General features: G+C 48.5%; 1 protein-coding gene across 2 annotated transcripts in view; it reads left to right on the top strand.

Annotated features, from left to right (window-relative positions):
* The window catches only part of ERICH1 (glutamate rich 1), a 62,801-nt gene extending 37,875 nt beyond the window's left edge, over nt 1-24,926 (top strand). Inside the window, exons 3-6 of one of the 2 annotated variants that reach the window (XM_032162537.2) lie at nt 944-1,078; nt 16,924-17,586; nt 20,587-20,781; nt 24,486-24,926. In XM_032162537.2, coding sequence (XP_032018428.1) covers nt 944-1,078; nt 16,924-17,586; nt 20,587-20,781; nt 24,486-24,559 — 1,067 coding nt within the window. In that variant the 3' untranslated portion in view covers nt 24,560-24,926. Of the gene's footprint in view, nt 1-943; nt 1,079-16,923; nt 17,587-20,586; nt 20,782-24,485 lie in introns of those variants that run through there. The other variant, XM_058442869.1, reaches the window with a different exon arrangement.
* Nucleotides 24,927-26,151: the final 1,225 nt, after the last annotated feature.

Raw genomic sequence — 26,151 nt, forward strand, 5'->3', positions numbered from 1 at the left:
GTGGTGACGACCTCTGGTAGAGGGGCACACAGCAGGGAGGTTCCAGCCACCGTCCACGGTGGTGATGACCTCTGGTGAGCTCCACATGGCCATTGAGGAAAGTGGTTAAGTCCTGGTTATAATTCCATGGCATGGGATATGATGTAGCCGTTAAAAGTATGCAGATTTGTTACAATATGTCATTTTAACACACTGTATTCACTCTATGATACATGTAATATATAAATGTATAACTTATATGTGTATAATAATAAAGTATGTGACAGGATCTCCTGAAGATGTATGTGTGTCTGTGTGTGCCTGTGTATTTGTGTATCTCTCTGTGTGTCTCTGTACATGTCTGTGTCTGTGTGTGTTTGTTGTCCCTGTGTGTGTGGTCTGTGTCTGTGTGTGTGGCTGTGCATGGTGTCTCTGTCTGTGTGTATCTCTGTGTGTTGTCTCTGTGTGTTTTCTGGATGTTTGCATGTGTGTCTGTTGTGTGTGTGGCTGTGTGTGCACACAACCACAGTGTATACATGTTGTTAGCTCGTGTGGAGAAAAAGACCCAGAAGTCTGTGCACTGAAATCGCCAGGGACTCCTGGTGTGATGGTAAAGGGTGTGTCATGCAAACTGTTTATATTTTGCTGCTTTATACTCATGAATTAGTTATGTTTTTGTATTGTGTTACAAAAACCTGGAAGTTTACATAATAAGCAATTTAATGTGAATTCAAATAATCATGGACAGTTCTTTTTCTTGGCTGGATGTATAGCTGACTTGCTTTTCTGGCCCAATACTTGACATACTAAAATCAGTATTTATGACAGTGGTTAGGTTTTATTGAGCTATTTGGTTTCATGTCTTGAATGAATTTACAGAAACAATGCTGATGGAATCAAGGCAAATAAATGACTGCATTTTGTGATATTTACCAGTTCCTGTTATTTTCCTCCTGTGTTGCAGACGCTGGCTCTGAGACCCCGACTGTCCGACGGCTCTACACCGCCAGCGGGCCTCCCGAGGGCTACGTCCCCTGTTGGCCGGAGCCCAGCAGCTGTGGGAGCCCTGAGAACGCCTCCAGCGGGGATGACACAGAAGGTAAAATGCTGGGTGGGAGGAAAGGTAGACATCTTTGCAGATAAGCTCTTATTTCCCAATTTTCCAGTGTTGTAATACCTGTATCTAAATTTATACTTGGGGGGTGGGTGAGCATGTCGTTACACTGTATAATGAACCACATGGTGTACCTATGTATTTTACAGCCATGAAAAGTGATGCTTAAAAAACTCGTAATGACAGGAAAAAAGACTTCATATGGGGGAGATTGAAAGTGGGAATATGACTATAGCCCATGTTTGTTAATGCTTTTGGAGTACCCTGGAACTAAATACACATTAAATACCATTAAATAATTGTTAACTACTTGTCTTGGCTTAGCAAAATATTATTTTCTTGATTTTTCCAAGTTTTTCAAAATTTCTGAGATTGTGTCAAATGTGTAATCAAGGAAATAACGTATTTCGAATCTCTTTTGGAAAAAATTATTATAATTGCTATTGTTGTTGCATGTCGTATGAATGAAAGAACATACAATATTCTACTAATACGGTTTATGTTGAGCATGGAAAAGCTGAAGTTGCCCATATACTTTTTACCTTAAGGGGGAAATAGTTGTTTTTCGCTTCACGTTGATCTTTTTTAAGGTGCACAAGAGGAATTTAGAATTTTCAAATAAAAGTTGTACCTAGATGATTTGTAACAATATAAACTAAGACACTCTATACTATAAACATTAATTAAGTTGAATGTCAACACAATGTGGTTTTTGACTGCTTTTGTCTTTCTGGCTTCCTAAATTCAAGGATCAGAAACCATAAAAACAAAAATGAGATAACTAGGGAATAATGGATTCATCCTTTCAAGCCCTGTTGAAAATCTTTGAAACACAATTATTAAATAGATTATTTAACTAGAAAATTTAATTGTGTTCTTATGAAGATAAATTATTCTGGGTGAATATGCTTCATTGTGTACTTAATCTGTTCGCTGTTCATGTCCCCAGGGCAGGCCTGTGCTGGACCCCAGGGTAGAAGGCTCGCTTGGCCATGAGCCAACAGTGCTTCCCAGGCAGGCTGTGTCAGGACTGAGCTAGAGCAGTGTTCTTACAGGAAGTGGAAAGATACTTGCACCACATAGACTGGCATTTCACTTCACAAGCTGCTGCTTGATGACATGTGTCCAGGAGCCCTTGAGGAGTCACTCCTTTCCTGTTGCCTGGGCCCCCTTGCCACCTCCTCCAGGCAGGCTGTCAGGATCGCCTGGCGCCAGTGACTTGAAACGGTAAAGTTGGGGAAAAGACAGCAATGCCCACCCTCTAATTGTGTTTCCTACCTTTGTTCTTCAAAATGGAAGAGAAAATGCCCAGAGCAAACCCCAAGCACAGCCTTGCAGCTGCAGAGCCGATGGAGCCTCCAGGGCCCTCAGGAGCCAGGGGCCGTGAGAAGCAAGGATGGGACCCCTCTCTCTCACCCCCCAAGGTCAGTGTGGGAACACGGCACACAAGAAGAAAGAGCCTTTGAGCTTTTTCGGTTGCAGTTTTAAGCACAGAGGTGAGAACTGGAGCTGGAAAAATAACGGCCAGCGTTCTTGTCGTGATCTCTCTTGGAAGCACTCAGGTCACTGGCTTTCATTTTGAACACGTGGGGCCCACACGTCAACTCCCAGGAAGCTGCAGAGGAAAGTGCTGTTTGTTTTTGCCTTTGCTGTGCCTGGCACCAGGCCCCCTGGGCATTCACACTCAGGACCTTGCACAGCCCTGCTTTGCACCGGGGCGGCCCCACAGCGACTTGGATCGGCTGCCCAGGGCCTTGTCGCCCAGGCAGGGGTGGCATACCTGGTGCTTCGCCCTCAGTCTGGCCCCTCCTGGCTGCCCAGCCTCTGAGACTTGGTTTCCACCCTCCTGGAGGCCATCTAGGCCCCCGCAGCGGCACTTGCTGCACCTTTGGGTCTGCCGGTCCCAGTTCCATCAGGGAGGCCCTGCCCTTTGTCTTGTCCTGGGTACCTGGCCACTGTCTTGTGATAAGTGGAGATTTAGTGCTCACTAACCATATCAATTAGGGCCTGTGTGGATTTGTGATGAAGACAGGCAGGCCTGTGCCCAGAAGCCAGGACAGGAAGACCTAAGTACCAGCCGTTTGTCTCAGTCTGTCTTGTCTGTGTTCTTTGGGTAATCTCTGAATGTGACAAGCACAGATTCAGGGTGCTTTTGGGCTCACAGCCTGTCAGGAACAGGTGGAAGCAGACGGGCTGTGGGAAGTTTTGAATGGCCTTGTGTTGGATGTGGTTCTGGGACCTCTCCCACCTTGGTTGAGGGGTCTTGGCTCTAGACAGAAACATGCACGTACTCCTCCTCTTGTTGACGTGGGGTTGCATCTTGCTCTCCAGAAGCCAGTCAACCTCTGGCCTGTTAGTTACAGAACAACCCACTATAGATTATGCCAGAAGAAAGTTGTCCTTTTCGGCAGGTTCTCCATGGAGAATGCTACACAGCCGCATTTAGCAGGCGCACTCACTTATCTGGCAGGACACTCTTCTCACGGTCCAGGCGTGTCGTAGGAACACTGCCCTACGTGAAGTTACAGAGTCTATTACAGTGATGTGAACATTCCTCCGGGCAGCTGGGATAAGCACATTGTCATCAAAATATCCCTTATGTCCGTCTTCTCCTGTGTAGACCACATTACAGGACTCTGGACGCAGCTGACCACTGTGGGGATGCTGGGCACCTTCCCAGGGGCACGACAGCGTGTCCCTATGCCACTGTGGCGGAAACAAGTCCAGCCATGTAATTTTTAGAAGAAAATATCTACAGCGCCCCCAACATGCCTCTCTTCCCTGGGTTTTCCACAGGCACACAGTGCTGGCAACTTGCATGGTGGTGCACCTTCCTGCTCCTGCCAGACCCCTCCAGGAGGAGACAGAGGGTGTGGGGGCACCGCCAGCATCTGAAAGCCTCGTTCAGGGAACACAAGAATTGATCAGTCCATTGGGTTTTGGAAATGCTTACCTTACATCAAGTCAAGATCATAGGTGAGGCCAGGCGCAGTGGCTCACGCCTGCAATCCCAGCACTTTTGGAGGCCAAGGCAGGCAGATCACCTGAGGTCAGGAGTTTGAGAACAGCCTGGCCAACATGGCGAAACCCTGTCTCTACTGAAAATACAAAAATTAGCCAGGTGTGGTGGCGCGTACCTGTAATCCCAGCTACTCGAGAGGCTGAGGCATGAGAATCGCTTGAACTGGGGAGGTGGAGGCCATGGTGAGCCGAGATCACACCACTGCACTCCAGCCTGGGCAACAGAGTGAGACTTCGTCTCAAAAAAGAAAAAAAAAAAGATCATACGTGAGCTCTTCACCTAGTTTATGTGAGTGTACCTCTCTGGGAAAATATCATCTTGGAGTTTCGCTTTTTATATTCATCTTTTATTGCAGATTAATCAAAAGACCTGGAGAGTGTTGGCCTTTTTTCCTTGTTTTTGTAAAACTGTCATTTAAAATCTTGTTCCTTATGCACTGTGCAGTCACTAGCAGTTATGTAAAAATCCAGGTGAAAGGTATTCCCTTTAGAGTTCAGCGCTAAAAAAATATTTTGTTCTTATGAACTCGTGTACTTCTTGTTGGGTAAGAGAGAGATTTCCCATCGATACCCTTTTTTGCTTTGGCCACCAGGAAGCTCAGATTTCAGCTTTTCATTGTTTTTATTCAGTAGCAGTTGTTTCCTTTGACCTCCAGTTTCTGGTAGTTACCACCTTTCCACACTTCTCAGCTGCTTAACTCATTCTTCTTAGATTAGGTTCTTAAAGTAGGGCTTGTTTTCTGAGCTACATCTTTTCCTTTTTGGAAGTACACTGAGTAATCGGGTTTACCAAGTAATTCACTATATCAAATGCTTTTTAAACGCTTGTGTTGGGCGGTGTGCTCAGGCCTAAGAAAGGGAAGAGCGCCAGGAGGGCCCTGGCGTTGTAGGAGCTGACCCCTAGCTGGGGAGGCTCCTGTGTGAGCCTGGCCTACAGAATGGGCGCAGCGCTAAGGAAGCCAGGAGGGAAGCCGGGAGGGAAGCCGCGAGGGAAGCAGGCCTGGGCGCCTGCAAGGGGCTAGGGGGGCGGGGCCCGAGATGGGCCGGGGGGCGGGGCCGAGGTGGGGCGAAGCGGAGAGTGGGATGGGGACGAGGTGGGCCGGGGCGGGGCGGGGCGGAACTGGGGCTGCGGTCCTGCTTTACCCGTTCTGCGAGAACGTCGGGAAACCTGCGTGGGCGGCTCAGGGGCCTCGCCGCGCCCTGCGCCCCCGTTCGCCACGGCCTTGAGGGCGCCCTTGCCCCGCCTGGGTTGCAGACCCTCCCTCCTCTCCTGTCTCCCCTGTTTTTGCAGCCGGGAACTGCACTGGGTGCCTGAGGAATTTAACCGAGGGCCGCCCCGCGTCTCCCCCGCCTTTCCAGTGCCTCGGCGGGAGCCGGGGCCGCGGTCGGGGCTCGGGGCCCCCGGCAGATCTCTCGGCGCCTTCTCGCCGCCGGGATGTCCTTGGAGCCTCAGACCTTGCTCGGGAAACCTGGGTCCCGTCTCGGCTGGAAGCCTCCGAGGCCTGCGCTGTTCCGCGCGCTCCGTTCTCGGGGCGGGGCCGCTGCACCCGGGGCCTCTCCGCGCCTCGCCCCCGATTCCTCCGTGGCCGCCCCGAAGTCCACCTACTACGGCCTCGGCTCGGGCCCCTCTGGCCTGGCGCGCTCCCCCTGGCGCGGCGCGCACTGGTCCCGGTTCCGCCGGCTTCAGCCCTGGGTCCAGTCCGCGCTGCGTCCTGCCTCGCCTGGGCCGCCCGGGCGCTCCCCGCGCCGCCGCCTCCCTCCACGAGTTCCCCCTCTCCCCTGCGCCCCTTCAGCGCGTGCTGTTAGCGGGCCCCTTCTCTGCCCGTAGGGTGATAGTCTGGACCCACATGCTTAGCGTTTGTTGTGCCAGACCGTCTGGGCTTATTGCAAAGCTTGTGCAAACGTGAGCGTTGCCGGCTTTTTACTTCCTGAGGAGCCTTATCCTGGCGCCTGGTGGAATTAAGTCTTAAGTCAATATTTGGTGAACTGCGTTGAATGATTATGTATAAAAACAGCCCGTAAGGCAAGTGTCACTATTTCCCCGGTTCCTAATCACAAGCGATGTGAGGCATTGACTTAGATTCTGTGCTCAGATCCAGCTGCAGAATCATGAACGTAAGTGATTTATGTGGAGAGCTATTGTGATGATGATTCTAGCAGCAAGCACCAGTTGAAATAGTTACTAACTTCACGGCTTCTGGAAGCATGCAGTAAATGCACAGTTCTAATGTGGATTCCGTGTGAGTTAAACATCCGTCCATGCTCTGTTTTGACAGAATCGTGGCTCTCTGCCTTTTGCCTTTGCTGAAGGAGTCCTAGCCTGACTTCTCTTAGCCCTTCCAGAGTGGCTCGTGGGTGCGGGGGGTGGGGGGTGGGGGGGCTGCCCACCCCCGTCGCTGCGCATTCCTCGCATCTCACCCTCTCAAGGGCCTGACAGTCAGAGCTAGCAGTATTTCCTTCTTGTCCTGCTGATTTATTGATATGAGACTTCACTCATTCACCTGTGTCCAAGCTCGCCCGGTCCTAGAACAGGGGAGAGACGCCCTGCTGTGCGCTCTCTCTCTCTCACTCTGGGTGTCCTGCGAGAGACCTGTTGCTCGGCTGCCTTTACCTATCCACAAGTGGGATGAGAGCCTGGACATGGTGGTCTCATGCGTCCTGGGCCATCAGAAAAGGCTGTGATGGTTTCTAAAAGGTTGGCACTGTGTATGGTCATGTTTTTGTATCTTTGGCGTCTCCTGGATTCTTCCTGGGCTTAATGAAGCCAATGAGAATAGCATTGGCTGTTTGATTAAAGACTGTGGGTGCGGGGTGTCAGGCATTAACTTTGAAATAAGTCACCTGTGGGATCTACACGGTTTTTTTTTTTTTTAGCTTGCCTAGGAAAAAACAAAAGAATGCATTTCTTATTGCCATTTATTTTCTTTAAACATACTTACTTGATTTCCAAGCTACTGTTGGCACATATTCCTAAGCAATTTGGATTAGAGAAATGTCTAGATATTGGTATATCCATACACTGCTTTTAGCTTGAAGTGAATGTGTTACAAAAAGAGTGATTTATGAATATTTTACTAGATATTATTATTTATTTAATTGAAGTTAAAGAATAACTGAGAAAAAAAGGTAGAAGATGATGACGGTTATTATTATTTTGAGATGGAGTCTCGCTCTGTCACCCAGGCTGGAGTGCAGTGGCGCAATCTCACTGCAATCTCTGCCTCCTGGGTTTAAGCCACCCTCCTGCCTCAGCCTCCCAAGAAGCTGGGAATACAGGTGCACGCCACTACACCCAGCTAATTTTTTTTTTTTTTTTTTTGGTATTTTTAGTAGAGACAGGGTTTCACCATTTTGGCCAGGCTGGTCTTGAACCCCTGGGGTCTGCTTGCCTCCACCTCCCAAAGTGCTGGGATTACAGGCCTGAGCCGCTGTGCCCAGCCAGTTATTGAAAAAATAATACATGAATTGCCCAAAGCTGTAGAGACTCTCAGGAATAGAAAGATGGCTGAAAGTCCCTACCATAATAATGAAGAAAGACCCTTGAAATGCCAGACAAGGCCTCGGAAGAAGATGCTACAATATCCCTGTATTGCGGGAAGTCAGGGACCCCGAACGGAGGGACCGGCTGCAGACATGACAGAAGAACATAAATTGTGAAGATTTCGTAGACATTTGTTAGTTCTCCAAATTAATACTTTTATGATTTCTTATGCCTGGCTTATTGCAATCTCTGAACGTAAATTGTGAAGATTTCATAGACATTTATCACTTCCCCAATCAATATTCTTATAATTTCCTATGCCTGTCTTTAATCTCTTAATCCCGTCATCTTCTGAAGCTGAGGATGTATGTCACCTCAGGACCCTGTGATGATTGCGTTAACTGCACAAATTGTTCGTAAAGGATGTGTGTTTGAACAATATGAAATCTGGGCACCTTGAAAAAAGAACAGGATAACAGCAGTGTTCAGGGAACAAGGGAGATAACCATTAGGTCTGACTGCCTGGGAGCTGGGCAGGACAGAGCCATATTTCTCTTATTGCCAAAAACAGGTAAGAGAAATATCTCTGAATTCTTTCCCCAGTAAGGAATATTAAAAAGTAACAGCCCTGGGAAAAGAATGCATTCCCGGGGGCAGGGGGGGCCTCTAAAATGGCCGCTTTGGGGGTGTCTGCCTTTTGCAGTTACAGATAGGGATGAAACACGCCCTGGTCTCCTGCAGCGCCCCCAGGCTTGCTAGGATTAGGAAATTCCAGCCTGGCGAATTCTAGTCAGACCAGTTCTCTGCTCTTGAACCCTGTTTCCTGTTGAGATGTTTATCAATGACAATGCGTGCACAGTGGGCCATGAAACTTCATCAGCAGTTCTAGTTTCACCCTGGCCTTGTGACCTTGCCCTACCCATTTGCCTTGTGATATTTTATTGCCCTTGAAGCATGTGAGCTCTGTGACCCGCACCCTATTCGTACACTCCCTCCCCTTTGAAAATAAAAACTTGCTGGTTTTGCGGCTCAGGGGGCATCACAGAACCTGCTGACATGTGATGTTTGCCCCGAACATCCAGCTTTAAAATTTCTATCTTTTCTACTCTTTCCCTTTATTTCTCAGACTGGCTGACACTTAGGGAAAATAGAAAAGAACCTACGTTGAAATATTGGGGGCTGGTTCCCCTGCTATCTGGCACCCAATGTAGTCTTTCTTTTTTCCCCAGTGCATGTGGGAACCCGATTCCTATGTTGAAATACTGGGGCTGGTTCCCCCGCTATCTGGCACCCAATGTGGTCTTTCTTTTTTCCCCAGTGCATGTGGGAACCCGATTCCTACATTGAAATACTGGGGCTGGTTCCCCCGCTATCTGGCACCTAATGTGGTCTTTCTTTTTTCCCCAGTGCATGTGAGAACCCGATTCCTACGTTGAAATACTGGGGCTGGTTCTCCCGATATCCCCAGGAGGAAAACAGATGTCTTGACAGAAATTGGAATTAAGCTGCAGGCTTCAGAGCCCCACTCTTCTCTGTGGTACCACTGAAAACCCGTGAAGTAAATGAGCGTTTTAGTTAAGTTTTGAACTCAAAAAGTCACGAGTCCAAGTCGATGAAGAATATTTACAAAACACTTCCTAGTTTCAGAGCCTCCCACAAATATAACCTCATTTTAACATTTTTTGAGGATATATTTGCTCTATTTAAATTTTTTATTTACTATGGCCTTATATTTATTTAATAATTCAATGTCTTCATTTGTACTGTTTTAATTTCTTAACTTTCCTATTCTTTAAATTAAAAAAATTTTCCTTCATCTAATTTTAATTTAATGACTTGCCTCATGGTTTTGACAGTTTTATTTAAGGGAATTTAGCACTTTATTGCCCTATTTTAAGCCTTTTATTGCTTATAAAATTTTGTTGGCCATTTTATGGAAAGTTATAGAAAATGACTGTGAGTTGTTTTTAAAAGTATCTATCAAAGTGTTTTTTGGTGAGACACTAACTACTCTTCCACTAAGTCAGTTTTTAAGACTCAAACATGTAAACATGACACATAAGAACATTTTCTTGGGTACGTATAATTCAAGCCTATTCAAAACTAACCTAGAAAATTTGGACATTATTTCGGTATCAAAGTCTGTCTCAGGGAAGAATTCAGGAGCTAATCTTGTTGAAGATTATGAAATAACGCGTATTTGACCACATTTTAGTAAGTATTCATAAGGCAGATATTTAGCTTAGCAGCGGATCATATCTAGAGCAAAATAAATCTTTCCTTTGGTGGTTCCTGATCACCACCAGGCATCCAAATTCAAAATCACAAAAACTTTAGCATCTAGATTGTCGAGTTTTAGCCCAACTCAGTTTTTTATAACATTGAGGTCCCGTATGTTCTTTCAGTGCCATTTGGAATCAAAAGCTAAATTATGTCCTGCAGCTGGCATGGAGCCGGGGGAGGAAGCCACATTTCCAGCTCCAAGGCTGCGCCTCCTTTGCTGTCTTTGGAAATTACTGCTCCAGATTCAGATCCATTAAGAGAGAGAGAGAGCGGGAATCCATTTTTTTAAAGTGACAGGGAACTCTTCAAGTCCTCTTTATTCGGAAGGTGTTCGGGCACCTGCTGACCCTCATACCTGACCCTGGAGGGGTGCTCCGCGTCTCACAGGCAGTCCGTGGTGGCTGAGGCCCTGAGAAGTCTCTGTCCCAGGAGCCGTGTGAGCCACCTTCGTTCCCTGAAGCCCTGTTTGCCGGGTCTGAATTTTATCCTCAAAAGCCAAACCGAACATGAATTCCTCTCTCTGTGGCAGGTCTTCTACATGGAAAGCAACTGCCACGGTCCACACCAGCCACAGCCCCCGCTCGTCCATCCCTGAGTCTCCAGGGTCCTCAAACCACCCTGCTCGGGGCAGGACATGCTTCTCAGGAGGCCTGAGTGTCCACGTCTGTGAGACTCCAGTGTTTCCTTGGCTAAATGAGTACAATCTATGTGTGTTATTGCAAATATTGTCCTCGATTTTAGGCAAACAACACACTCAGCAATTGCAAGCTTTTCATCTTAGTACGTTTTAAAGATCTGCTTTCACAGATGGGGTTTAGATCAACTTGATAAGAAGTTTACTACTTTTTATTTAGCACCTAGAGGACATTGGTAGCTTGAGGGTAATTACCAGATGCAATTTGTAGGCTAGATTTGAATCTAGAATAAAATTCATATTTCCTTTAAAATGCCTAGCCTACTTTCATGTAAGAAGGTGCAGCTGTGAGAATTAGAATAATCTGAAGACTGGTTATTTTTGGTATCTAACTATTTCTACTCCAGCAGTTCATCAGAACGTAGGTGCCAAATAGTAGCGGAGAGAGTTTTGACACATTGTCACACTAACTTTTGAAGTTAGTGTGTCTGAAAGGTATGTTTTGGGGATGGCAGCTTTTCAAAGTGCGCTGCTCTGATTATAAACAGCCAGGCCTCTGGTTCCCTCACATTGCTTTCAGCTGCTGGGTGTGAAGGGCGTAGACTGTGGGCCTTTGATGCCCTGGAGATGTGGACATTTGGAGTCTGTGGAGTGGTTCTGAAAAGTCATATGGAGGGTGCGGCATGAGCGGAGAAGTCACAGTGCATCAGGGTAAAAGGTCCCATGTCAGCGCCACTGGGACGCCATGTCAGAGCACATGCTCAGGGCCTCAGAGCTGTTTGGATGAAGCCTCAGTTGTTTTCCCCTTGACCTGCTGAGCCAGCTGTCTTATTTTGGGTAATATTCCTTAGGGTCTTGTGTTCCTCACTAAACCTGAGAATGAAATGCTTGGCAGACCCCTCAGATGAGACTTTGAGAAGCTAGGAGGTTGCGACTATGATTGTGTTACGGTGATCAAGACACCTGTCAGACCACAGTGAGGAAGACTTCATTCAGGACATCACCCTAGGTGCAGGGATCACCACAACGGGGTTTTGCACGGGGGGAGAGAGACTGGGCTCAAGACCAAATACAACAAGGAAAAGTGGGAATCTGTAGCCAACGGGCAGGGTGGGGGTGGATGGAAAACTGAGAGGAGACATCAAAGGTGAGGGAGATTCTGGCTAAGCCAACCCATCAGGATTCTTAACGAAGGCAGACAGGGCGATCAGACGTCACCGAGGGGTGGTGGGGTGAGGAACCCAATCAGGTGTCAAGGGTGGGGTCCTTGCTAAAGTGACTTAGCAGGGTTGTTGCTGAGACTGGATTTTGCAGGGAAGCGCACAGGTGGGCCTCGGAGGAGGTTCCGGAGCCTGACAAAGGCTCAGCCGGGCAGCCTCTGCTGGCCATCTTCCCACCCAGTTGTAAGTGCGGCTTCTGCTTCAGAAATGGTTTCTGGCTTGGCAGGAAACCTAACAGCACAATGAAAACATCATTACAAAGAAATAGATCTGTCTGAATGAACCGAAGCTCAACAGTTGTAAAACGGATGGGTTCAGTGGCTTCTGGTGGCAAGACCTGCGGAGGACCTCTGTCTAAGTTAGGTGGAGGGCACTGCTTTGCAATCCTGCTTGCGTTTTCTTCCTCCAAGTCCTGATTACTCTTGCGTTCTTTGTATGAGACTCCAATCCCCAGGGAAGCTTTTCTCCATCTCATACGTGAAAGTCATTCATAAACATCTTTTTTTCTCAGTTATGAAATTGGTGTGACCCTTGCTGGGTATGTCTCACCACAAACGCAGGCACGTGTTTTAAATAAGACAGAGTTAAAGGATGTTGTTTTTCTCGTGAGGTAGATCGTAAGCTATTTTGTACAGTGCTCCATTGTCCAGAAGCATCAGGAACTTTGAGATCTGGGATGGAGTAGCCACCATGACTCAGCCTCCTCAGGCAGGGCAGCGCTGCAGGGCTCTGGGCATGGGGATTTGGGTGACCCTGGAGCTGCTGTCACACCCCCAGTTGACAGCAGGGGAAGTGGGGTGCAGAGGCCACAAGCTGGTGTGGCAGAGCCTGCCAAACGTATCCGGTCTGGCTCTGGGATACGGTGTTTCTTAGAGGCTTTGGGCAGCATCACAGACGTTCAAAATGTGCAGTTCATGAGTCTGCGTGTAGCATGACCCCGAGACCACTATCGCAGTTGAAATAATGAATGTGTCAGTCACCACCAGGTCTCCTTGTGCCCTGAGACTGCCCCTTCCTCCCCTCTGCCCTGTCCAGGAAGCCCCAGTGGATCTCCTCACAGACCCCAGGACTCACAGAAGTGGGGCCAGGTGATGTGTGGAAATGGGGGAGCGGGGACAGTCTGGGCTCTCTCACACACTGTCAGGATGTTGCAGCTCGTGATGTGTGTGTTGGTGGCGGGTTCTTTTTTCTCCTGGGTAGTGACCACTGCGTTTGTGACACACTTGCCTGTTAATGGGGTGGCAGCTGTGGATTCTCTTGCACTTTCTGTGTTCACAGGGGTGGCAGCTGTGTTTCTTCCTTTCCAGCTCTTGCACACGTTGTCTCCCTCGTACCCTGCCTGGGGCCCCGGTGTGGAGGTGACCACAGTGATGTCACAGGACCTGTTGGAGAAAACGTTTTCAGCGTTTCACCGTCCCTTATGACCTTGGCTGTGGGTTCTTGTAGGTATCTTGTATCTGATTTAGATTTCTTCTTCTGAGGCAGTTTGATTCGAGATTTTATCATACACTTTACATGAGTGGAATCTCGTAAATATTTTGCATGGAATATTGATAGCAGCATCCACGGAGAGATGGGCCCGTGTCACTCCCTTCTTGCAATACTCCTGTCAGGGAAGTGGAGACGCTGGGGGCCTCACAGAGCTGCGAGGGGTGGGAGCTGTGAGGGGTGGGAGCTGTAAGGGGTGGGAGCTGTAAGGGGTGGGAGCTGTGAGGGGCCAGAGCTTTTGTGAGGGGTGGGAGCTGTGAGGGGTCACTGCTGTGAGTAGTTGGAGCTGTGACAGTTGGGAGCTGTGAGGGGTCATTGCTGTGAGGAGTGGGAGCTGTGAGGGGTCACTTGCTGTGAGCAGTAGGAGCTGTGAGGGATCAAAGCTGTGAGGGGTCAGAGCTGAAGCTGTGAGGGGCCAGAACCATAAGAGGCCAGAGCTGTGATGGACGTCGGAGCCATGAGGGCCCAGAGCCTTGAGGGACGTCGGAGTCGTCAGGGGTCAGTATCTTTTCTGCTCTCTGGAAACGGGTATGTAAGACATGGGTTGGCTTTTTCTTTTCTATTGAGATGGAGTCTCACTCTGTCGCCCAGGCTGGATGGTGCAATCTCAGCTCACTGCAACCTCTGCCTCCCGGGCTCAAGCGATTCTTCTGCCTCAGCCTCCCAAGTAGCTGGGACTACAGGCACCTGCCACCACGCCTGGCTAATTTTTGTATTTTTAGTAGAGACGGGGTTTCACCGTGTTAGCCAGGATGGTCTCGATCTCCTGACCTCATGATCCGCCCGCCTCGGCCTCCCAAGACTTTTTCTTTAAATGTTTAATAAAAGTCGCAGGTGAACCTATCTAAGCCTGAAGTTCTTTTGTGGGATTATTTCTAACTAGACTCATTTTTTAAGACAGATGCAGGAATATTATGATTTTCTGTTTCTTTGTGTGTCCATTGGATAAATTGTACTTTTCTCAGGAATCTAACGGATTAACTGATTTGCATGGCGTTGTGTGCAGTATCCTTTCATTACCTTCTTAACACCAACAAGACATATCAGCACTTCTGTGTTCCCGATGCTGGTTTTTCAAGCCTCGTCTCTTAAACTAGACTTGAAAATCAGAGAAATCAGTGGGGGAAAAAAAGCAGCCTATACTTAGACCACCCAAGGAGCAACTGCAGGGAGCATCCTGAGAAATGGATGTGCAGTCTCTTTTTTTTAATGTATATTAACTTTTCCTTTTCAAAAGCACACGCACACACATTTATGTGAAAAAACATGATAAACTTACCATTTTGTGGCCTTTTTGCCTCCTTCACCTTTTTAAGTTACTGTTTTATAGTCTTATAAAAATTGATCAATAGCGCAATCGATCTCAACAGGGCAACCATTTGTCTGGCTTGTAGTCTTAGGAGGGGAAGCTGACCCCGGGGTACGACACTGGCGATGAGCCGCACTGACAGAGCTGGCAGAGAAGGACGTGCCGGGAGGAGCCTGGGGGTTGATGACCAGCATTCTCGAGCATTCTTGCTGGGTGACGAGGGTCGCCCCTGTGACCTGTCGCGTCCCACAGGGGCTTCCTGTGGGTGGGAAAACACTCGACGTGTTACTTATCTCCAAATTAATGAAGGCAATCATATTTTTTAATAGACACCTAAGAGTAGAGGCTTAATTTCATCTTTTTTTAACGGAACCTGGGAAATTAAAATGGATTTCCTAGACGTGGTTGGTTTTAAACATCAGTGCATTCAGGGCAGATCTAGGGGCTGCTCCTCAAAGATGTCTGGACCAGGCCGGTTGGTCAGACCTGCGCAGTGGACCCCAATAGCAGCAGACGCTCGCAGATGAAATTATTCAAACACCCACTGGTGAGTGAGGAGCGAGATGAAGGTGTCGAGGAGACTCAGGCTGGGCGGCTTCATCTTGCGACTGTGTGCGGAGCTGCTTCAGCCTTTGCCACGCTGTGGCGGTGGAGGCTGTGCAGAATGGATGTCAATCACATCAAGACACGGTGGGAACTCTGTTCCACAAAGCGGCAGCAATGTCATCTCACAGTTCACAGCGGCGTTCAGTTTGACCATGAACAGAGCTGGGAGGTGTCTACATCCGATGAAGAGGGGAGGCTGGTGCTTGGTAAAATACTTTCTGTATTTTCAGGGTGAGAGAAACCGATGTGACTGCTTAATCGAGCCGTGGGGTGAGACTGCATCACGGCTTGAGGGTGTCCACAGCTGGCAAAGAGCCTGGAGCCCACCCTCTGCTGGGTTCCTGTCCAGCACGCGGGCAGGCGCTGGGCTTTAAGGGTGGTGTGCTGGAGGCTGTTGAGACAGAGAATAGGAAGCCGCTTTGAAGAGCTTCGTTGTGGAAGAGGAACTCATGTATTCTATCTCATCTCGGAGGTGAAGGGAAAGCGCTTGAGTGGAAATGATAGGGAAGCTGCCTTTACAGTGTCTCACAAACTTCACTCACCTTGTTTCATCTTGATTCTTCACAATCTATGATGGAGTGCACAGCTTAGAAAACTCTAACAGGCACTTCCTAAAAATGAGAACTGTCTGAACCCCCGCCCTTGGCGTGGTGCAGTGGTAAGCTTTGTAGTTCTAGATCTGCTCGGGCGACACCTGGGAGCCGTGTGCCGGCCGTGGCACAGACGCCTGTGGTATAGACTTTACCCATCAGTGTCTGGGCATGGCTTGGGTGTGGGGCAGGGCGTGTGCGCCATGTGCTGTCTGTTCTTGGCCTGCACACACATCCTCTGTTGCCCCTGCCTGGTGCCAGTTACTCATCTGAGACCCTTCTATTAGGGAGCAGCAGCACGGGTACTGTGCCTCTGTCCTCACCGAGCGGGTACTGTGTCTCTGTCCTCACTGAGGGGGCACCGCGTCTCTCTCCTCACCGAGGGGGCACCGGGTCTCCGTCCTCACTTCGTGTCAAAACGCAACCTGTTTCTGACTCAGATGGGGAAATCATCGTTACTTATTTTTTATTCTCACAAGTAACTTTAGAAAGGACTAAATTGTAAAATAAATTTAAAAAAAAAAACATAAGAAATAAGGGTTTTCCCCGCCATAGAGGGAAAGGCCCATAGAAATGAAATGAAATTTTACCATAAAAATGCAACAACTGGCCAGGCGCAATAGCTCATTCCTGTAATCCCAGCACTTTGGGAGCCTGAGGCAGGTGGATCACTTGAGGCGAGGAGTTTGAGACAACCCTGGCCAACATGGCCAAACCCCGTCTCTACTGAAAATACAAAAATTAGCCGGGCATGGTGGTACTTGCCTGTACTCCCAGCTGCTCGAGAGGCTGTAGTACTGGAATCACTTGAACCTGGGAGGCAGAGGTTGCAGTGAGCCCAGATTGTGCCACTGCACTCCGGCCTGTGCAACAAAGTAAGACTCTGTCTCAAAAAAGAAAAAAAAAAAAGCAACAACTTGTACATCCTTCAAAACACACCATATATTATGATTGTCGCATCTGTGAGTGTATATACATCTAAATGAGCCTTTTATGGGGAAAAAAAAAAAGTAGGCTGCTAATGTATATTATGTTAGTCCCAGGATCTTTGATGGTAAAGTTGAGCATCACCAAAGTAAATAGTATAAACTCTTTTTCTACTAAAACTATGAGATCCTGATGGAAAATTTATTTAGCCTAATGTGTTTGTTATGGTTTCATTGTACTGAAAATTGTTGTATTTGAATTTTTTTAACAGATCAGGATCCTGATGACCAGCCAAAGAGAAGAAGAATTAGGAAGCATAAATCAAAGAAAAAATCTAAAAATCCCGATAATATTCATATAGAACAAGCAGAATTAGAGAAACAGCAGAGTGTGTTACAGGAGAAATCTCAGCCACAGCACACAGATGGCCCCACAATAAGCAAAAATAAAAAAAGGAAACTGAAAAAGAAACAGCAAATTAAAAGGAAGAAAGCAGCCGGCTTGGCAGCAAAGGCTGCTGGTGTCAGTTTCATGTACCAGCCAGAGGACAGCAGCAGTGAAGGAGAAGGTGTGGGAGAGGCTGGTGAGGAGGGAGGTGTGGACGCCAATGAGGAAGACCCGACACGGGTCGGGGAGGAAGACGTTGAAGACACTGGGGAGGAGGGCAGTGCGGATGCCAGCGAGGAAGACCTGACACAGGCCGGGGAGGAAGACGGTGCAGACCCCAATGAGGAAGACCCGACGTGGGCTGGGGAGGAAGACGTTGAAGACACCAGGGAGGAGGACGGTGCGGACGCCAGCGAGGAAGACCCGACACCAGCTGGGGAGGAGGACGGTGCGGATGCCAGTGAGGAAGATGATACAATTACCAATGAAAAGGCAGACAGTATTCTAAATTTTTTGAAGTCAACACAGGAAATGTATTTTTATGACGGTATGTTTTTTTACTGTTTTTCTCTTGCATAGTAACATCCACTTAAAAGTTTATTAAAAGAAGCAAATATAATGCTTAAATGTTAAAACATATGTTAAAAATATTCAATGTAAATAATTAGTTATAAGTCAAAGATCAGAGTATTTATGTGCTTTCCACCAATGATGTGGATGGGCGTGGGCCCCTGGCGTATCCAGAGAAGCAGTGTGGTGGCCGTGGCCAGCTGTGGCTTGTGCCAAGGACAGGCTGGCCCCGTGTCCTCCATGCCTCTAAGGTCAGGTTTTGGAGTTTGTTGGCATCCATGCTATTTTTCTAAGCAAGAGATAAATCCAGATTGGAGGTTTTGATGAGCTGAGCTCACTTCATAAGCAGACTGAGAGGTGAAGGAAACACAGCTTGCGCCTTTAGGACAGATTTCATTTTATCTTCCACATAGAACGGATGCACGATTTCTCAGCAAGCATTTTTGTGCAGTTGTTTGTAGTGACGTAAGATAAGGAAAATAAACATAGGTTTAATGTCACAGATGGCACTTGCTTACATCTACACTACGCTTTGTTGACAGCTGACCCAGGGACACGTGGCTGCCCCAGAACAGATACACTCACCGTGGGCTGGCTTCCTGGCTTTCTTCCCTTTAATTTTTTTTAATACTTTTTAATTTTTGCGGGTATAGGTGTCTTTTCAATGACTTTACCAGCAGGTTCAGGTTAATGTGGTGGGTTTAGCAGATCCAGATTTAAGCAAGGCATTTGATGGTGTTCTTATGAACAAGATTGAGAAATATCAGCTATGTAATAATTTGGGAAGTAAGTAACTGATTTTAACAATGATGCAGAAGTACCATTTTTAATAGATTGATTTCAACACGAAGAGCACTCTAGCCTCTTCCTCTTTAGTGTGTTTCTGAGCAGATTGTATTAACAAATTGAAAATACATATCCAGATGGCACATCAGGAAGACATGGCTAAGACACTGCAAAGTAGACGTAGAATTCAGAAAGATCTCAGTAAACTTTCTATTGTGTATGTGATCGAGCAGCTTGGGGGAGACCAACAGTCATGCCAGGAGTAACCAAAAAGCCAGGTTGAGAAACACCTGTTGAAAGAATCAGCAAGCTACTCAGGAAACCAGCTCATAGAAAGATGAAACTCCTGGAACCCTCACGGGGAGATTATCATGGAAACATCTGCAGCCACTTGTCTTCAGGAATCTGCCAGTCCTGAGTGTGGGCATTGAGTGAGGGTCTAGGGAAAGGACCTGGTGGAGCCCAGAGAGGCAGAAAAACCAGCCTCAGAGGTTGAGAGACCAAAAGCAGAGCCTGGAGCCCAGTGAGCACAGACATTAGAGCCGGGGCTGGCGGGTTCAGAGGTCGGAGCCTGGGGACCAGTGGGCTCAGAGGTTGGAGCAGGGGCCAGGGGGTTCAGAGGTCGGAGCCTGGGGGCCAGTGAGCTCAGATATTAGAGCCAGGGCCGGCAGGTTCCGAGGTCGGAGCCTGGGGAGCAGTGAGCTCAGATGTTGGACCTGGGGCCGGGGGATTCAGAGGTTGGAGCTGGGGCCAGTGGACTCAGAGGTCAGAGAACAGAACTCAACACTTTGCATGGCTTCCCTTAGAGCCTTTGCCCAGTTCTGAAGCTGTGGGTGGAAGATGAGAAGCCACACAGAGAGCATCTGAATAACATAGGGGCCTCTTTGCCATCTTGAGGTGTTGATCAGATGAGGATCGGCCTGACCCTTGAGCCCAGCAGAGCAGGGCAGCCCAGAGGCAGACGACCCTGTCCCAAATGTGTGGTCACCCTGGAGTCAGCTCAGTCCCTGCACAGTCCGGGGGATCCACCTCTACTCGGTCTACGTGGCGGAGCAAAGGGTGAGCCTTCTAGAGGAAAATATCGCCATCCTAGACCTCTGCAGTCTTTCCTATGCATTCAGCAACAGTTTACTGGGCATGCCACGAGACAGGACCACAGCACCGAAAACCACAAGAAAAAAAGAGCAGTAGAGCCGAAGTGGGAGATGCTGATATTATCAGACAAGGAGCCTAAAATAAGGCGGCAGGGAGGAAAAATTGGAGCATTTCGCCAGGTAATTTGAATCTACTAAAATAACCAAATGGAAATTTTAGGCCTGAGAAATATAGTAACTAAAATCCAGGCCTCAAAAGACAGAGAAACAGCAAATGAGAGTTGGCATAAAAGAGAATTAGTGACCGGGAAGACAGGTGAAAGAAAGTCTCCAGAATGCAGGGTGGAGAGAAAACGGATGGAAAACAGGAAAGAGCACGCAGACATGGAGTGGGAAGTCTGGTGTCCCTGAAACAGGACCAGGTGGAGAGGAGAGAGGACGGAGCGGGGGCGGAACAGAGACGTGACAGTTGGGAGTTTTACACGATTGTCACGGGACACAGAGTCACAGATTGAAGAAGTCCTGCCAAGTCCAAGCAGGGTTAACACCGAAACCACCAGAGGCGAGCGCATTGCAGTCAAACTGCTGAACAGCAGCCAGAGAAGCAAGACCAGCAGCCAGACCCAGGGGAAGTCAGGGGCTTGTTTTCAGTTCTGCTTGATTTCTTCTCAACAGCCATGATCTGATTCTTTTTTTAAGCGATGTGGCGTGGACCTAGAGAGCTTGGTTTCATTGTCTGGTTTATCCTGCTTCTGTTCTTAGCCTTGAGTCGTGTGTTGGGCAGGGAACGCATCTCACCAGACAGACATGTAGACGGGCCAGGGGAGCCATCTCACCAGACAGACGTGTAGATGGGCCAGGGGAGCCATCTCACCAGACAGACGTGTAGACGGGCCAGGTTTCCACAGTCGTTGAAGCAGTGGTATTTTGTACTGAGCTCTGTTCTGATTCTCTCTTCTGGTAGCCTCTCATCTCCCAGACATCTCATTCTATGTGGAAGCATAGGTTTGAGACCTTCCTTAAGAGACGGAAGCTTACCTTTAGTTTATAGAAATAAAAACAAAACTGTATTTCCAAGCACAACTGACTTTATGTAGGTGTCTCCAGAGATGCAGCTTCAGCTGCCCTCGCAGATGCCGCTGAGGAGCTGCTGGACCGTCTTGCGTCACACAGCATGCCGCCCTCAGATGTGTCCATCCTGTACCACATGAAAACGCTGCTGCTTCTGCAAGATACTGAGAGATTGAAGCATGCTCTGGAAATGTTCCCAGAACACTGCACGATGCCTCCTGGTAAGTACCGTACGATTTATTCAAGGTCCTGCTAAGATAGTCTCATCGAGGTTTGCCTCTAAAAGACTTACACGCCACCAAAACAGCAATGAGTTGGAAAATATGACACTGCACATATGGCATGAGAGAACAGAGTCCCAGAGAGAAACAGGTTTCCTGCATCTCTGCTTGATATAAAAATATTTCCCATAATATATGCAGAAATGCATGTGCAGTCTAAGTTTCCAGACTTGGGAGCTGTCAACTCTTGGAGCCAAATTTTCCTAAGTTTAAATAGAAGTGAGTTCATTTCTTCCTCTTTTCCTTCTCCTCTGCTGGTAGATGGTAAATTGTTGCTGCCTCCAACTCTCTGGTACCTTATTGAACCCCTGACGTGGTGATGCTGACTTTTATTTTGTGCCATCTTCACCAGGCATCCTTTTCACACAAACTGTTGTGTGCTGGAGCAGGTGTGCTTATGTCTTCCCAATGCCGTGTGCAGTGACACAAGCTCTGGTGAGGGTATTCAGGCCACAGAAACCTGCAGATGCTGAAAATCAGAAATTCAGGCTGTTGAGCCGTTTACCTGCACACCACTGAGTGCAGAGCAGCCCACCTGGCCCAGGGCTGGCGTGTGGCACCCATCTGTGGCACCCATCCCAGAGAAGGAGTGAAGGAGGCTCTGCAGATTTTGTGGAGGGAGTTTCAGAGTAACTGTCGGGAGTGGTTTCTCTCCGTAGAAACCCTCAGGGTTGCTGAGGCATCAAGACCAGCATGTTAGAGAAGCCAGGTAGCGAACAGTTACATAACCGTGGCATGATGATGCCGTGGCACCAACGCAGGGAGCCGGGGGCTGCAGGGACCACGAGGCTGGAGTCACAGTGTGCAGAGCATGTGGGTGCCGGAGGAGCTGCCTTTATGCAGAACGCCCTCATCCATCGAGGAGGTGCTGGCTTTGTGTTGCCCTGCGTGGTGCTCCGGGCTGTGGAGCTTATCACTGAGGAAGGCTGGTGGGGACCCCACCCTGGGGCGCTTGCTCCCTAGCTGAGGAGCTGGAAGACAAGCCAGATACTCGGTGAGATGCGTCATAGAGCTGCAGACAGATCCTGGAGATGAGGCTGTGGAGGAGGGGGAAGAGGAGGGTTTTGTTGCAGCCAAGTGCACATGCGCTGAGATGGGTGAACCCATGCGTTTGGGCGCTGCGAGGAGCCCGGTGGCTGGACCAGGGGATGGATGTGAGTCGCAGAAGGTGGAGAAGGTGGAGAGGTGATAGGGCCAGGCACATGGGAGGAGCCCAGTGGCTGGACCAGGGGATGCAGGTGACAGGGCCAGGTGCATTGAGTGAGTCTCAGAAGGGGGAGAGGTGACAGGACCAGGCACATGGGACCCTGGGCATGTGAGCTTTGTGGGCTTCTACACAGACAGAGACAGGAGCTTCCTGGAGGCTATGAGGCTTCTGGGCTGTTATCTTGAGGCTGGATGGAGGAGATAGAGAATGGAGACCAGGTGGGGGCTGCTGAGGACCTGCCGAGAGAGCCCTGCAGCGTGGGCCAAGGTGCAGCCACGGGTTAGGCAGCTGTAGCCAACATCCAGGTGGACCAGGGAGGTAGAACCAGTGGGAGCTGCCGAGTGGCCGGTGAGACACTGAGAGGACCAGGTCACCGCTTGGAGGAGGACGGGCTCCCAGAAAGATAGGATTTGAGGTGAGAGGCCGTGCCCAGAGCGCAGTGCTGGGCAGCTCTGCAGGTGCCAGTCAGACCTCATGTTCCAGCTGAGGCTCAAGAGGGCCGTAGGGCCCGGAGTGCAGGGAGGAGAGAGGTCAGGGACAGTGAGTACAGATGCCCACCAGGAACGTGGCCAGGGGCCATGAGAAACGACACTGGGGGAGGAAGCAGGGCCCACGGGCAACAGTGGAGGAGAGAGGAGGAGCCCCACCAGGAAGGTGGCAGTGCTCCTGAGAAGGCACCTGTGTGTGCGGACAGTGCGGCGTTGGCCCCAGGCCGGCATCTCTTTGTTTCTGGTTGGTTGTCAGGCCTCTTACAGCAAGTACTTAACAAACTTAGATTTCCATAATCAGATTTATCTGAAACGGCAAAAAAAAAAAAAAGCCGATTTTATTATGTTAAACTGATAGGAGATTTTTATGAGAGATGATTTTAAATTTTTAATTTTTTTAATTTTTGTTCTGTTTCTCACACTTGAAGCTTTTCTGAAATGCACCAAAAGAGTTTTGGCAGTTGTGGGGAATTTAACAGAACCCCCATTATTAAAACAATTGGTTTCTTACATTAAAATCATCGGACAGGTTTTGTATACACACACATTTACGTTAAGCCACCAAGAGAACTAAACTGTGTGTAGGAACCTGTTTTCTCTAAGAAAGGACTCCTTTGAGTTCTGTAGGATATGTGCTTAAAGTTTTTCTATGTCTAGCTGTTTTATGAAATAAAATCTTACAAACAATGAAGTTCATTTTCACACGTTGTATTTGTTTAATGCAGACTTGGCCTGTACGAGTTTTTGAAATTAAGGGTTTTTTCCGTAAAACTAGCTTAGGAGTTTAATTGGTCACTGTGTCTCTCACCTCTGTAGGATGAGCACAGAGATCACATGTGAAAAGCAGGCGTGGGTGTTTCCTGCCGATCGTGTCTCCTCTCCCTCTTCTCTGGCTCAGCAGTTACTTTTCCTCAGTCATAGGGGCTGCATTCAGCTGCGACGCCAGCGTTAGGGCCAAGCTCTCCCGCTGCTGTGACGTTTTATTACACGCACTCCTTATCCGTAGTAGCTGCCATTCCCTGAGTGTTCCTCGCACCCTGCACTGAGAAGGGCTACGGATTTCCGAACATCACCCTCCTCTAAGCCTCTGTATGGTGATTAGATTTTTATCATCCTGACTGTTGGGGCTTTCTAGAGCTCAGGAACTTGTCCCTGGGTGGGATGGAGCCTGCCTGGGGGGAGCGTGGATGAGGCTTCTGTTGTCTGTGGCTTGGCCCTCTGTGGTTGGAAACTTCAGAAGCAGTAGATTCCAGGTGCAGCATTTGGTGCCCCGACAAGTTGTAAAACCTGACCTTGGGGAGAGCCTTCACTGGTGGCCAGTGTCCCCGGGTGAGGCCAGTGAGCACAGACGTCAGAGCCGGGGCCAGTGGGCTCAGAGGTTGGAGCCATGTCCCCGCTGTGAAGCCCTGAGGGTTGGTGGTGACATCAGGGGCTATTGTGGCGTCACGTTTGTGGTGTCTCGGCTGCCTTTGGCCGGCACTGCCACAGCCCTGGTTTCATGACGTGGGCGCCACGTGGTCCTGTGTTGTCTCACTCACGGCTCCACTTCTGGCATTTTTCTACTTGTTCGTCCTTGACATAAACTTCTATTTCATTTTCATTTCAGTTTGTATGTGGGGTTTCTTCCAGGTCTGATGTTAAGCCTATAATATTGCACTGTGATGTTTTGAAGTTTAGGTGTAATAGAGCCAGTGAACCAAGGGTTCATACCCCAGTGAAATACAAGTATTCAGAATTGAGCCATTGTGTTGCCATACTGATCACAGAATGTGTGATTAAGAAGGGTAATGTGTCACTTTCAACATCAGGTTTATGCCAAAGTTGCATTTTATTAGATTATTTGGGAGTTCACTTTTGGCCCAAGGGCTCTTGTCTACATAATAATAACTTATAATTTTTCTTTTTGTCTTTGTTTTATTTTTTGTTTGTTTGTATTTTTTGCTTTCCAGACCATGCCAGAGTAATCTCAACTTTCTTGAGTTACTGGATCACACATATCCTTCCTGAGAAGAGCAGTGACTAAAATGGAATAGCTCTTTAAGGACAGCTCCTCTTTCACAAAAAACTTAAAAGACAAATGTGAGATGAGCTTAGAGTTAGTTCTCTGGGAACTTGAAAGACATTTCTGCCGTATTATTTGTTCACGTGTTTGTTCCTGATGGGCAAGATGCCATCTGAGGCTTCGGATGAGAAATTGGGGTAAAATGGAAATTTTTCACTTATTTGCAATTATATATGTCTTGAATTACTACATAAAACTTGATTCTGTTTTTCTACTTACTGTAAAAATTGAAAATGGACATTCTGTTAAGTTAAGCTATATAGTTTGAAGCTCATATTTTTATGAAGTTTTCAATCACCTTGTATCTGAAAGTCTCTGTTTTAAGAATGTTTTCTGGATATTAAAATGTTCTAGTTTAAGTAGTTTGATTACAGTTGAATTTTTTTTCTCTTCTCTGCTTTGTGAATCATATCGGATACCTGTTTTTCCTGTCACAGAAGCAGTCGTCTGTTCTTGGTATTAGTAAGTGTTAAAAGCATCAGTCAGGCCAGGCTCGGTGGCTCAAGCCTGTAATCTCAGCACTTTGGGAGGCCAAGGCAGGCGGATCACAAGGTCAGGAGATCGAGACCATCCTGGCTAACACGGTGAAACCTCGTCTCTATTAAAAATACGAAAAATTAGCTGGGCGTGGTGGCAGGCGCCTGTAGTCCCAGCTACTCGGGAGGCTGAGGCAGGAGAATGGCGTGAACCCAGGAGGCGGAGCTTGCAGTGAGCCAAGATCGCACCACTGCAGTCCAGCCTGGGTGACGGAGCGAGACTCCATCTCAAAAAAAAAAAAACCATCAGTCAATCTGTACAGCATTTTGTGAGGGCAGGTGCCTGTATCTATGAAAAGGGTTTTATTGTGGTAAAACATACATACAACTCATTTTAGTCATTTTTAGGTGCCTGATTCAAGGTACCACATGCGTTTGCCCTGCTCTGCCGGGACCACCACACTCGTCCTGTTTGTGGTGACAGCATCCCTCTGTGCCTTCCGGGACCTGTGTGTGCCCTGTTCCCCCGTCCTGCCTGTCCCCCCTGTGAGCATCCGTGTCCCAGGCGCTGTGTGGGTGCTTGTCTCCCTTCCTCTAGGGAGTGGAATTGCAGGGTCGCCTGGTGATGGTGACGTTCTGAGGGGGTGTCAGGCGGGCTGCTGGGCTCCCTGCGTCCCCGATGCTGATCAGGGCCATTCGGACGGGTGGAGGTGGCTGCTCAAGTGTTGCTGTCTGCTTCTGTCTGTCTTTGGAGAACATCAGCCCAGACCACCCCTGCCCAAAGCTGATGCTCAGGTGGGCAGCGTGGAGGGAGGGGAAGGAAGCCCTGGCATCCCCGCCGGCCCCTGTCCTGCCACTTCCCTCCAGGTCCCTAAGAGACGTCTTTTCCACAAGCTGGAACCTTCTGGAAGCAGGTGAAACAGGAATGTTTCTGGCTCTGGAAATAGTCCCCTTGGATCTGGTGGCCTTGCAGTGTCCCCGTCTTGATGCAGGTTGCAGGCCCTGGAGCACAGGCGTGTGGCAGCGGACGCCACTCTTCCCAGCGTCACCCGAGGACAGGACGCAGGCTGCTCCAGA

This window comes from Hylobates moloch, unplaced genomic scaffold (assembly GCF_009828535.3).
Source record: "Hylobates moloch isolate HMO894 unplaced genomic scaffold, HMol_V3 SCAFFOLD_8, whole genome shotgun sequence".
In the NCBI taxonomy this organism is placed as follows: Eukaryota; Metazoa; Chordata; class Mammalia; order Primates; family Hylobatidae; genus Hylobates; species Hylobates moloch.